Below are 14,883 nucleotides of genomic sequence, written 5' to 3' on the forward strand. Positions count from 1 at the left end.
TTTCATCCATAAAAACCCAATGATTATTTCCAAAATTATTATTTTGGTAATTCATTTATTGGTATTTTATATTTATACTAAAATATGGCTAAGGTATTTTTACATATTGTTTTTACAAATTTATTTGGTATTTTTAAGGATAGAATTGCATAATTGCAATATTAGCCATTTTAGGTTTAAATTTGTCTCATATTCATAAAATGAGATTTCATATTTTTAAATGGATAACTATGTATTATAGATTATTTTGGTGCTTACAATTTATTTCCAGAAATCAATTTACTATTTTTTTATAATTTTAAAAGGAAAAATTGGCTATTTAAATAATAGCCAATTCGTTTCAATCTTAGCCTAAAATCTGACCCCAAATTGGACCCCAATTTCTAGCCCAATTTCAATTAAAACCCGACCCAGGCCCCAATTACCCCTACCCGACCCAAAACCATATTAAATCCTGGCCGTTGATCTAAAAGATCAACGGCCCTCATCCGTTCTTACCATTTTAAGCCAAACGACCCCCCCAAACCCCTCATTTGCCTCACTCGTCTCTATCTCTCCCTGGTTCTCTCCCTTCCCCTCCTCTCCGATGAGTTCCCTTGATCTTCTCCGGCCACCTTCTGACCTGAATTCATGATGGCTTCACCACCCACCAAGCCACGTATGGCTCTTCACGTTTGGTTACTGAATTTTCATGACTTGATCACGAAGAGTTGGGTCCATACCTCTGTCGATTCAAGTTCCACGGCCATCTTCGGCCTTGCTCCGGCAAGCCGTGTCTGTTCGAGCCTGGCCTCGACTCCTCCTGCTTAGATCCAAGCTTTTCTTACCGTTTGGGGTTCCTCTGAAAACCCTAGCTTTGAGATTTTTCTTATCTCTTTAGATCTGTTCCAAATTTATGCTTTCCCTAAGTTTTAAACGATCTTATGATTTTTTTTATGCTTTCAAAACCTTTATTTTCCGATCTAGGGTTTTGAGTTATGTGTGTTTCTCTAATTTTCTTCTTCTCTTGTGTGTTCTCTACTATGTTTCTCCTACTGTGTTCTTGTTAAATCTCTTCTACCATGTTTTTCTATTATGTTGCTCCTACTGTGCTCTTGTTAAGATTTTCCTACCATGTTCTTATTTGTTTCTTCTACCAGTTCTTCTACTATTGTTTCGCATATTATTTCTCGCTTTGTTTCTCATGAGTTTCTGTTACTGAAAAGCATGTCGAAGGTCCCAGTTCCTTTCTGAGATCTTTGAACCTATTTCGACTAGTATCTTTTGCTTTCTTGACTACTCGCCCTCTCATCTCGGCACTCGATTGATGGTAAAACCCTAAAATTTAGGGGTTCATCCGGGTTTGAGAACATTGGCTATGTGATATGTTTGTTATTCATTTTTAAAGCTGTCTGATTTCAGAAACCCTAACTATTTCGAGGTTCTGAACTTATTTCTCAACTGAGTCTCGAAATTCTTTCTCTCAACCTCTCACAGTGGCGGACCCAGGATTTTCATCAAGCGGATTCAATATATGAAGAAGTAATGCATAAAGAAATTAAAAAATAAATTATTATTAATTGAAAAAAAAATCTAATATATTATTCCAACTGTACTCTACGAGTTTTCATTTCATGAAACCTATTCATAATTGTTTCATCAGAAACACTATTAAACATTTCTCTTTCTACATAAGGTACCAAACAACCACTCATACATTCATCATTCATTCGATTTCGCAATTCACTCTTGATCAACTTCATTGCGGAAAAAGCTCTTTCAACTGTAGCAGTGGCAACCGGCAGGAGCAACGCAAATTTCACTAGGCGAAACACAAATGGATAATTCAAATGCTTCTTTGTCTTAACTAGCTTTTCAGAAAGATCACTAAGTTCTTTTAAATTAGAGAACCTTTAATCAACATCACAGACATCAACGATATAAGTCGCAAGCTGATTCTCAAGAGTAATCATAATATTTTCATCAAAATCATAAGGATATAATTCAGCCATTCTCAATATCTTCTTGATGTCAAAACTAGAAAATGAGTCAACTGGATTCAAGCAAGCAACTCCATAAGCAAATATGTTGTCTCCTCATTAACACGCTCCTCGAGTTCATGAAGTTGCCAATCAATAATCTTAATAAACACATTAACACGATAGTGATGTGAAATGGTATGCTCTGCAACTTTGCGTCAAGATCTTCCAGAGTTAACATAGAACTCATCAAAATTAGGTATCACTATGTCATGCTTGATACAAAATGCAGACACCTTATCAATAAGTGGATCTCATCCTTCATCCCTTAGCCTTTGCAATCGTTTCCTTGCCACATCAACAAGTAGAACAGCATTTGCAATATCCTGTTCTTTCTTCTGTAACAATGCATTAAGCTCATTTGTGATTACCAAAACATCTCTCATTAAGTGTAACATGAAAGCAACCTCAAATGTTTGACATTTTCTAAGATATCCTGTTGCCTTAGCTCTTTCTTCTAAAGATCGAGCATCAACAACGATAGTATCTAGAACATCAATAATAGAGCCAAACATATTAATAAAGTTCTTAAAAGATTTATAGTGCGACCCCCAACGAGTATCAACAGCTCTAGCTAGACCAAGTTCTTGATTTAAGCCCTTGCCAGTATCAATTTCTCCCATATCTAATGCCTCTTGAAGTTTTTCTGCTTGAGATTGTCGAAGATCATCCATACGCTTAAAAGAACCCCCCACTACATTTAATACGTTAGAAACCAATAACACAAGTTCTCCCACTTCAAGACATTTTTTACAGACTGCAACAAGGGTCAGTTGAAGTTGATGAGCAAAACAATGAATAGAATGAGCTAATCTACTTTCTTTTTGAATCAAAGTTTTAAGGCCACTTAGACATATTGCTTGCTCCATCATAGCATTATCCACGTACATAAGATAAACTCAAAGAATGTTGAGCAAGGTAATTAACAATTGCTTCCTTTAAACATAAAGCACTAGTGTCACGAACATGTACGATCCCAATAAACCGCTCCACCACACATCCCATTCTATCAACATAACGCAAGACAATAGCCATTTGTTCTTTGCGTGAAATGTCAGAAGATTCATCCACTAACAATGCAAATTTGTCACCATTTAGATCCTCTATAATAGCTTCAATTGTCTCAAGCTTACATGCAGTGAAAATATTTTTTTGAATTTTATGAGAAGTCAGCTTATCATTTTTTGGAGCCTTTTCCATCACAAGATCACAGATTTTATCACACCTTTTTGCATACCACTTAAGGATTTCAAGAAAGTTACCTTTTTTTAATGATGATTCATCTTCACGATGTCCGCGAAATGCTAATTCTTGATTGAGAAGGAGTCTCACCACCTCAATTGAAGCCTTTAAATAAAGTCGGTGTTCGAGCTTTGTTTGAGTGGATTGCCTATCAAATGCAGTTTGAATTGACTGTTTTTGTTGCATTAGATCTTCACATTTTTTCTTTGCTTGGTTATGAATACTGCTCAGCCCTCCAATATGCATGTCTAATCTTTTCTTTTTATGCCAACTTTTAAATCCTATACTCGAAAATACATCACCTCCACCTTGATGAATGCTTTCATCTTGAAATAAATAACAACACAAACAATAAGCTGCATCTTCTATCACGCTATACTCCAACCAATCATGATATTGATCAAACCATTTGGGATTAAAACGACGCTTTAAACCGAAAAAATCTCTTTTAGGAAACTTGTGATTTCGAGGTTGGTAAGGACCTCTTTGAAGGTAAGCTCTTCTAATTTCATCACGCTCATTTGGATGATAGTCCCTAATAGATATTCTTTCCTTTGGATCAGCCTTTAAAGAGCCCAGATCAACTCCTTGCCTTTGTTTTTTAGACGAAGGAGGTTGTTCTTCTAATTGGTTCAGATTTTCATCCCTGGGAGGAGCATTTTGACGGGAAGAACTTGATTGTGGCAACTTAGAAGATACTGGAGTGAAATATCTCTTCATTGAATTTTGAAACTGGATTACCAAATTAAATTTCTAATTAGAACAATAATTTAATAAGTATATTTAAACTTATGTTTCAACTAACATCACAAACAAGAATAATCTTAAAGTCAATTCACAAAATAATGATGGTGATTGGCGCCAATTCCCAAATTACAAGAGAGAAGAAATACTCAAACCCAACTGTAATTACCAATGATTTTAAGAGGTGCAAATTTTTCTTATTTGAAGAAATCACAATTCACACACAACCATGCTAATTTTATAATCAGAGATAATTAGATACATTATACAAAAAGTAGAGAATAAAGAAAAACTTGATTGGTGACTTTGCGGATGACGCGAGAGGTGGATTCTAGCGAGATGGCAGTGGGCAAACAAAAGCGAGGCTACGGCCGAAGGTGGAGACCTTGAGGTTTGAATATTTTACGGGTGAAAGTTTTTAACCAAGAGACATGAGGTTTTGAGATTGGGAGACTATTTAATATTTAATATGTAGTTTTTTTCTCCTAATTAATAAAGAAATAGGTTTACATGGCAAAAAAAAGCAAAAGAGAGGCAAAAACGTGTAGCCTAGGTCTACACTTTTCAAATTATAGTTTTATTTGGAAAAGAAACAAAAAAAAATATTTTCTATTTCTAATGAATATAGGAATAGGAGAACTATTTAATGTGCAAAGATGTGGGTTCCACGAAAGCTTTTACTGAGAAAAAGTAAAAAGCTTATACACAAAGGAAACGTTGTTGGCCAATTTCGAACTTGGGTTCCTTCGAAAATAATGAACCCGCTGTGCCAGCAAGCTAGGTGCTCTCTTTCTGTCAAAGTGGATTTAAAATCTTACTTATCCGCTTATTTTCTCAAAGAAAAATGAGATATACCTATATACACAGTATAACTTTTCGGCGAAGCGGATTCATATGAACCCGTTTGATCCCATGTAGGTCCGCCCCTGACGATGGACCGGCGGGGAGGGTCACTTAATACTCTGTTAGTTCGCTTAACGTGGGCCTCGAACCTGTGACCTAAGACACAAGTCCCTCAGCCATTACCAATTGAGCTAACCCCTAGGGTAGATGAAGAAATATGACATTCTTCTTGGGACAAACTAAAATGGAACGGAGGTCGTAAAAATATTATATAAAATACCTTAAGATGTATCTGTAATTATTATAGAATATTTGGTCACTTTACTAGTATGGGAAATAATTACTTATCATATTATATGTAGCCTAATATTCCTAACAAAGGAACCGCAGTTGTGATGCCAATATTCAAAGTCAATAAAAGGTTCCCTTTTATTTGCACATGGTAGCAAAATCTCCACGATCTAGGTAGATTCTCAAGTAACTTCTGCTTATAGGTGATGACCTTACGCCTCCCGCACTGCAAATGTTCTTGCTTTTGTCGCCTTTTTCATGGTCAGCACCGCTTCTTTATAGTGACTGGCACACTTCTATCTTTGATGACCGATGCCTCTCCTATTTCCAATGAACAACATTCCTCATCTTTCCTCTCTCTAGCCATCGTCACCACTCTTCTTTTCTCTTCAAAGACAATGCCCGGCGTCCGCTATCCAGCGGCCACGTTTCTCCACTTCCCTCCCAACAACAGATGCCCTTCTCTATCTTGCGATTAGCACTGTAACTATTTTCCTTCAGCAAAGAGCACCGCTCATTCCTCCTACTGATCAGCGGAACAACTCTCTCCTTCCGATGCTATTCTAGTAGTGAGTAGTGACATGCATCTTTCCGACCATTATTTTGACAACATATCTTACCCCAGCGACATTTTCAATGTAAGCTAATTTAAAAATGATTTTTCCGCTTCATTTGAGGGTGTACGTTGAATAATAAGAAAATTTGTCCAGAATAACACATCTTCGACTTATCAGGAAAGAATAATACGTGTTCATTGAACACGAAAATATTATATATACTGTAATATTTTATAGAATGAACACGAAAATATTATATATATTGCAATATTTTATAGAATGAAGACGAAAATATTATATATACTATAATATTTTATAGAATACTTCAGAATATTCTTATCTAATTATAGAATATTCACCTACCTTATTTGCGTAGAGACTTAAATGAAGAGTCCTCCTTTACATTGCTCATTGGTAGTAAATGACTAGTTCTCCAAATATAACAATAACTCTATCATCAAAAGTACATCATATCAACACCTAAACATAGAAATGCTTGAACCCATCTAAAGCCCAACCACTTCCTTAGAGGATATATTGTTAGAAATCAAAACACTTGTTTCCGTCATCCAACGACTATTAGATGTCACTTGATTTCTAAGTAAACCTCAGAGAGGCTATTTATCAGGAAAATTCTTAGAAACCTGGTTGAAGGCTAAGGCAAGGATAATGAACTACTTTTGTTAGAAAAACTCTGGTCTATAATATAACTAATACTGTCTCACTCAAACAATGTTGTTCAACTGGACAACTCCAATTGATCTTTTGGGATCCTAGCCTCTATTAATGTGTGTTTGGACAAGCTTATGTTATGCTAGCATTCTCCATTGCTGGGCATGCCCACAGCTTGCCCTTTGCCTCTTTCAATTTCCCTATTCCCCTGAACCCCTTATGTGTACTTATTTCCCTCTCTTTTTCCCCTTTCCCCTCTAAGAATTTTTCTTCTGCACTTGCACTATCTCTTAGTCTTTAAGTTCTGCCCCCCCCCTCTTGTGAGCCTTGCCTTGGGACCTTGAGTTCCCTCTGAACTTGGACACTTGAGGGTTGGCCTTTCCACACTGCACTTGTGTTAATCTGGTAATACATTTGGGTGTGAGCATTGCCCGGAGTCCCTTTGAGGCTCTTAGGGAACTTTGACACACTCAAATGGGAAAAAGGCTTTGGATCATGATCTTATGGAGTTGGTTTACCTCATATTTCAGACATGAAGTCAGAATCAGGCTCTCCTTGGTTGTACTTGTATTTGTATTTTTTCTGATGTATTTTTTTTTTTAATCTTGGCTGTAATAACTTGTAATAAACTCTTAGGGACGGCTAGTGAAAAGGGCAGGTAACTATGCATGCAAAGGGTAGATACCATGTCTATAGTTATTTTGAATTCTGCATATTCAAATGCATATAAAAATCATGCCTATAGGTACCTTTGAATAGTTTCTGCATATAGGAATCACGTTCATAGGGTTCCTAAAGTAATTTCTGCATTTAGACATCATGTTCATAGGGTTTCAAATAATTCATGCATATAGAAATCATGCCTATAGGCCCTTCTAGATCCTGTGTATTCATTATCATCTAGAAATTATGTCTATAAGTATCTGGAAATTTGTATTCTGCATATGCATATAGAAAATATGCCTATAGGACCTTTCAAATCCTGTATATTCATCTTTTCATCTAGAAATCATGCTCATAAGGTTGTAAAACAACTTCAGCATTTAGATATCATGTCCATAGGTTTTAACAATTTCCGTGCTTAGATATCATGTTCATAGGTTTAAAACGAGTCTTCTGCATTTTTATACCATATCCACAAAAGGCTTAAAACCAGCTACGCATAGAAAGTATGTCTATAGGAATTATTAATTGAATCTGAATCGCTTCATTCGCGCATAGAGCTAAAACCAGTAATAACGATGTATCATCATTTGCAGAACTTACAACCTTCGTAATAACTTGCCTTTCTTTAATAATCTGACTATCTTTTAACCAGTACGTATTCAGTTTATTGTTATTACGTTCGTAATTCAGTAGATACCATGCCTATAGGATCCTTTTCCAATACCTAGGCAAGCCTTAGGGTAAAATTAAATCCGTTTCTGTTAATAGCTACAACCAACAGGCAGGCCTGATTCAGGCTTCTTATCTGAATTATGTAACAAATCAGTCTGCCTCAACCTGTAAGTTCTCGCATGTTTAATGTTTAATCAGACCTTAACTAGTATGTGTAAGTCATGCTAAATATGTGTTTCTCTGTTAAAGGGGATATATCTGAGCCTTTGCGTGTTATGTGCTTTTCCCCAACTTACTATACATGTTTTGTATGTCGCCTTAGAATTTTTGCCTTTAAAACCACAAATAAGCCTAACATCCCTACCTCCCTTAGGATTAGTAGTCCTAAATGCCCCTGGACTGATAGGATTGGGACGGGTAATAGCATGCAATAGGTAAGCGCGACCATTTCGCGCTTAATACCTTAGCAGGGTGGGAAGGGTAGATATGGATATGATGACCACGCGATAATGTCACGTGTAGCCCCTCATTGAGGAGTGATTACCGGGCATTGTGTAGGGTGATCCATATTATTAATAAACCTAGGACCCCCTCCCTTTATTCTTTCTTTCCAGTATATTAAACTATTTTTTTAAAATCAGCTTTTCTAATGGTTCTTTCAAACCTTGTTTACTTTCAAACCTTTATGTGATAAAAATCCCCTCTTATTTGAGCCTTATTTGTCTATATGTTAATTGTACACAATAATAGTCTGGCCGGGAACTACACTAGTGGATTCTAAGGGGTGTCTAACACCTTCCCCTTAGAATAATTTCAAGCCCTTACCCTATCTCTGGTTATTCAAATCAAACCTCCTTGGTGTCCTAATGTGCCCTTATCATTAGGTGGCGACTCTTTAAATCAAACCCAATTCCCAAAAGGAATGAGTTGTCCTCCCTAAATGTCATAAACCCGATTTCCGCAGAGGAAAAAGGGGGCGCGACAGCTGACGAACATGGAGTCTCGCCTGATGTTTGAGAGTAACTCACGAAGACCAAAAATTCTTGCTTGAGATTTGTTCGCATAGGTCGTTTGCAAATTGTTCCATGCATCTTCGGCAGTAGCCGCTTGAGGTTATGGGCAAGCGTTATCTTCGAAAAATTTCGAAATCCAATGGGCCTTTTTTTTCAACTTTTCGATCGGGGTTAGGAATTTTCATAAATTGGATCATTAGGAGTAATTGAATGTATCTTAATGGTTTTGCATAATTATTGGATAGTTTTGGAGCATTGTGCATCGATTCTAGTCTTCGAAAGTGCGTGGAAATGCCGGTTATGGAACTTCGAAGCGAGGTGAGTCTCCTTTCTAACCTTGTAAGAGGGAATTGTCCCCATAGGTGAATTAATTAGATTTGTGCTCCTATTTGCGGGGGCTACGTAGGCACGAGGTGACGAGAGTCCGTGCGTAGCTACTATTATGTTTAAGTCCGGATAGTCTAGGATCAAAAAGCATGTTATACTTGGAGTATTTGTGATCTTGTTGATAGTTTGAACTGCTTAAATCATATCAAATCAGTAAATGAATTTCTAAAAAGGATTAAACTTCATTTTCCTGAATTGTAAAAAGAGAATTAGCTTTTCCTTGGATAATTGTTCTCTGATGAATTCTTGATTTGATTGATTGTTGTGTTTATTTATATTTGACCGCGTCACATGTATGATTCGCGAGCGGGGTAATAGATGCATCTATGGTTCGCGCCATTCGACCCTCTGGCAGTGCACAGTTTAAATATTATTGGATCGGGTCGTACGACCTCGGCATGATTTGCGCATGCTTTTATTGCTTGCCTTGAGATTTATAGATGTTGATAATTGTTCTCCCTGTCCTGAGATAAATGCTTAAATGATGGAATTAAATCTGGAAATTTCCTATTAATAAAAGAACTGTTTATTTGCCTCATGCTATAGAGTTAAAGTCATTTTATGAATATTCTCGACTCACTACATTATTGGTATATTATTGGACCATTAGTAAGTGTCGAAGTCGCCATCTCGTCTCTGCTTCTTCGAGATTAGGCGGGATACTTACTGAGTACACGTTGTTTTCGTACTCATACTACACTTGCTGTGCATTTTTGTTGCACAGGCACATGCATCTCTAGCGGCCTAGCAGGCGTAGCGGCATGGTTGATGCAGAGGCTTTAGTGAGCTGCACTTCCCGAGGTGACCCGCGGCCAGCAGAGTCTCTTTCAGATTACTTTATTTAATTTCTGTCCACCTTGTATACCAGACAGTTACTGTATTTTAAATTCATTCCTAGTAGATGTTCATGCACTTGTGACACCGAGTTCTGGGATATTTATGGGGTATCTTGATTGATTTTCTTGAATTTCATACTTAATTTGAAATGAGTATCTTCTACTAGTAAAATTGAAGGAAAATTCGAGTTTTCATAATTATTTAAATGAGAATTTAGTTAAGAAATTTTGGTTGGCTTGCCTGACAACAGTGTCCAACGCCATCACGACCCTTAGTGGATTTTGGGTTGTGACAGCATGGTATCAGAGCTTCCCGTAGGTCTCACGAGTCATGAGCAAGTCTAGTAGAGTCTCACGGATCGGTACAGAGACGTATGTACTTATCTTCGGGAGGCTACAGGGCTGTTAGGAGCACTTCCCTTCTTGATTCCTCATCGTGTGATTTGATTCCTTTGAGGCTTATGCCTTTATTTCCTTCCTATTCAATCTTATGTGGCTTGGAGTGCTTAATTATAAATCAGGAATTGAGAAATTTTAAAGGTACTACAGAGGTGGTACAGGATGCTTCTCCTAGTGTAGTTAATTTGACTATTGTCGTCGCCTTATGGAAAGGTATTCTATCGTTTCAGCTCATTACTCGTACTTCTGAGAGCTCTGAGGCTAGGCACAAGTTGCCATAATGCTTATGAACGGTTGTCGCACAGTATTGACTTGATGGTAGGATACTTGCCTATGTGTTGGGCAGTGAATGATTTGAAAGGAAGTCTACTCAGTGCACGATTCAGAGATATGATATTTCATTTCCGGCAGAGGAAAAGCAATTGGCCTATGAATGTCCAGATTTGGGGTGATGGAGTAACGAAACTTGGTATTTGCGATCGTGGGTGAATTCTCATCTGTGATGAGGTGTCATTGTCCTTGTTGAATGTACTAAGTTCGCCGGTGTTAAGATCTTCTACAATTCGCCTTGGAGCAGGATATTGTAACGTGGGATTAGAGAAGCGGCTATCAGAGATCGCGGGGTGCAGTGGTTTAGGATTGAATGTGTATTTATAATACTGACGGCTCGAGAAAGATGATCTTTGGAAAGGGTTAAAAGTGAGTAGTGGTCTATTGGTTCAAATGCTACTGAGATAGATTTTGATCTAAGGCATCAGCTGAGCAGCAAAGGGGGAGGAAGAACATGTGGGAAGTGTCACGCGGTGGTTAAACTTCTAGAAGGCCAGGTGTAAGAAGTGGAGGTCGAGTAGTTTCCTTAAGAAGGGAGTCTGCCCCAAAGTGGGAGAGTGGCAGAGTAGTACGTGGATTTAGTGGTAGGATAACTACTCTTGAGGAAAGTTTAGAGTGATTTGGGAATTTCTAGTGGACGGTGATTGGGTCTATGAGCTTAATTTGAAACGTGGCTATTATTCGGCGGGGGATTTGATATGACGGAAAGGAGCTTCTGGATATGAATGAGGATACAACATAACTCGAAATTGGGAGATATATTGTCGCACATTTAGTTGATGTTCACGAGGAGTGAATGGACTTGTGCAGCTGGTGAATGAGCACAGGCTCAGGTGGGTTATCTCTAGTGGGCAGATCGGCGGTCGCATGGTTGGCGAAGCTTCTGCAAAGAATTCTATTGGTTATATGGCAAGGAGATCGGTCGTGCGAATATGGTTGATGAATCAGAGTATAAAAAGGGAGTTTTACAGAAAGCTTCCTAGAATTTTGGCGGTTGATTGCGCAAGGTCATGTCAATAAGAGATAAAGAACCCTGGCAAATTCCAGAGTTGTGTAATAGGGGCTTCAAGCTAAGTGGGAGAGTCCCACCACCTATGAATGGGTTGAATGGTTAACTACTTGCGAGGTGTCTGGTTATTAGCATATTGATGGGTTATTTCAGCTACGGGAAAAGAACATAAGTGGTAATTTGAGCAAAGGAATTATTAGAGGTGTGCTATGGTTGGCCTTATTGGCTAATGTCCAGACTAGGGGAAGGATTCAGGATTTATGCCTTGTATAGATGCGGGTTTCAAGGGAAGGGATTCTGTCGGGTGCTTCGTCGAAAGGGTATTCATGTGCTAAAAGATTCATGGAGCTGATTATATTCGGGGACAAGTCCGAGCGGGCGGCTCTCAACAACGGTCCTAGTGGATTCAAGGGGTAAAGTGTGGTGCCTAATGACTTCGAGCCTATAGGTACAGTTAAGAATCAAGCTTGCAGCAGCTTATGAGAAGAGGCCCAGAATGATCTATGATGTTTTGACTTGCAGTGTAGCATTTGGGAGGTATGAAATGGTTCGTGGGATTTGAGACAGCATGGTCTTGTGATTCAAGGTCACTCGGGATGAGTGCAGATTGAGTGCGTTATGTGTTGAATGAAGTTATTATTGTTCTAAGGCAATTAAGGATAAATTGGAAGAGGTTGGATTGGTTAGCCATGATTGAATTGGCATATTGGTGGCAGTGATCAGTTCCTTCAGAGCGATTAAGTTATGCAAGTGATTTCTCGTGGCGTGTGAGGCTTGTCGGTCGTCGTAATTGAATTTATTCGGAAGTATTCTAGTATTATGGCCTGCTATGTGTAGGCGGATCCCGAAAAGGGCTATGGTGGTTTAGTCCACTACTTGAAGAATTGCAACTTCTACGGTTGTGAGAATTCACTCGTGTGTCGCTATGGGTCTCTTGGAATGAGTTAAGTAAAAAGCTTTCATGTGAGGAAGTGTTTACCATGTTAGTGGTTCAGGAGTTATGATGAAATTCCTGTGCTATCGCATGCTGGCTTGTTAAGGTGCAGTGAGCTATATGAAATTTGAAAGTGAGGATCAAGGTTGCGGTCTGGTGTTGACCAGGATGTCACGAGCTCGGATGAGCATGTAAGGGGTTTGAATGATTAGAGTAAGCTGGTATTGTCTTCAGCGTCTCCTGAGATCGGTGATTTGTGGAAGAGGCTTTGCATCCTGGTTACGGATTCTTGATCGCTTTTCAGCGTTAGTTCGACCGGTGGCATGGATGTGCAAACTTGTTATCTGTTACGGAAGGTCGTGGGAGCGTGCCCCATGGGAAGATTGTATAAGTGTGGCATGTAGTTACTTGATTGATTGAAGAATGGAACAAAGTATGAAGATTGTGGTGATATCTTTATTTTGAGAATTTATGCCTGGAGGGCACTTGGCTTATTGGGTTGTAGATTGTGGAGTATTACTCCGGTTATGATGGTTGTCCTTGCGAGTTATGGGGAAAAAGGGGTTGTTATGGACCCAGAAAAGATTATTGGGCTAGTTCGGTATGATCAGAATCGGCTTGAGGACTGTGAATGGATTTAAATATGAATATGGGCTCTATATCCGGCCGAATGTGTTTATTTCAGCATAACTCTCCTTATAGAGGAGTATTCGGACGTTGGGTGTTAATTCGTCGTCGGTTATTTCATGTAATGCTATATTGTGCCGTGTGAGTTGCGAAACGGCTTGGTAATTTCTTATATGTTGAGGTTCCACGTAACGATGGTGTTATGTGAGCAGTATGGCTCTTTCGTTTCAGAACATATATCGCGCCTCAGTTGTGCTTGAGTTTGTTGGCTTATGGCACTATATGTCCCCTCAGGGATGGTATTATGCACTTAGTATGCTTGTGGCCAATATTTGGTATGTTGTTGTAATGAGAAATTTAGCTCGATCTGTATCTCCTTATGTGAATTTTATGTGTGGATCGGGTGGAAAGCCGCCATGGGTATGTTGGTTGGATCGGGTTGCACGCCGCAACAGTGTAATGATAATTATGGTCCCTTATAATCTATTCTGTGTGTTTTGTTTTCCATTTTCTAAGGAAAGTCCATATTAGCAGCGTGAGTTGAGTGGTCCCTTCCAGAGTTCGGTTTCCTTATGTATCGTGTTCGAATTGGTAGCCTATTGGCACATTGTGGCATCATATGAGACTTTTGGTCATGTCTGGGGTGGCTTGTTGCCTGAGCAGTTTGTACTAGGTGAGACAAGGTTATTGGATCTAGGATCAGTGCAATCGGATTGTATGAAGTATATTAAAGAGCAAAGATCATCATTTGGTTCAGAACGAGGTAATTTCCTTGTGAGGAGTGTAGCCTCAATGATTTGTTGACCCGGTAGTTGGTGATGAATCTCTACATGTCTCTTCCGTCGTGGGAGTATTGAAAGGGTTGGAACAAGACTTGTATATATCATGAGGTGCATTGTGAGCATCAGAGTAGGGGAATTTTGGTTATTATGATCGGAGAATGTCATTATGGTCCTGTGAATGATGAGGTGCATGGTGAGAATTCAACAAAGGTATGCGGTCAAGTTCTGGTACCTCGTGTAGTGATTGCTACGCTGTTCATATGTTGGAAGCAGGCCCGACGGGGAATTCCGGATGTTGGAAGTGGGTTCTAAGCTTCTTTGTTTGAATAAAAGAGAATATCTTCAGATTTGATCGAGTTAATGTGATGAACTGATTTGTGGTAGCACGGGTAGGTGCACAAGGTGTTAAACTTTGATTTCGGACAGCTCCGGTCCAGTTCCTAGAACGTTCGAGGACGAACGTATGTTTAAGTGGAATATATGTAACGACCCGACCGGTCATTTTGAGCTCTAGCGCGTCGTTCAATAGTTTGAGACCATGAGTAGCTTTATTTCAGGTATTACGACTTGTGCGCACGGTCAGAATTGAATTCCGGGAAGTTCGGAGTTGATTTGGAAAGAGAATTCTCATATCGGAAGCTTTAAGTTGAAAGAATATACTAAGATTGAATTTTTGAGTAAATGACCTCGGAATCGGGATTCGAAGGTTCCAGCAGGTTCGTATGATGATTTCAGACTTGGGCGTATGTCCGGATCGGGTTTTGGAAGACCTGGGAACATTTTGGCACCTATTGTGGAAGTTAGAATTTTTGGAAGAATTTCAGGAGTTTGGGTTGAAGTGCATTTCAGTTTTATCAATGT

The 14,883-nt window shown here is 38.8% G+C and overlaps 2 protein-coding genes across 2 annotated transcripts in view; both read right to left on the reverse strand.

Moving 5' to 3' along the window:
* Nucleotides 1–2,272: 2,272 nt before the first annotated feature.
* Nucleotides 2,273–2,887, reverse strand: LOC109216080. Its single transcript, XM_019380209.1, has one exon. The coding sequence runs from the start codon at nt 2,885–2,887 to the stop codon at nt 2,273–2,275; it is 615 nt and encodes a 204-aa protein (XP_019235754.1).
* Nucleotides 2,888–2,894: 7 nt separating this feature from the next.
* LOC109216081 overlaps nt 2,895–14,883 on the reverse strand; it is a 28,529-nt gene continuing 16,540 nt past the window's right edge. The window contains exon 2 of the mRNA XM_019380210.1: nt 2,895–3,992. Within this exon, the coding sequence (XP_019235755.1) occupies nt 2,895–3,992 (1,098 nt within the window). The remainder of the gene's footprint in view (nt 3,993–14,883) is intronic.

This window comes from Nicotiana attenuata, unplaced genomic scaffold (assembly GCF_001879085.1).
Source record: "Nicotiana attenuata strain UT unplaced genomic scaffold, NIATTr2, whole genome shotgun sequence".
NCBI classification, from domain to species: Eukaryota; Viridiplantae; Streptophyta; class Magnoliopsida; order Solanales; family Solanaceae; genus Nicotiana; species Nicotiana attenuata.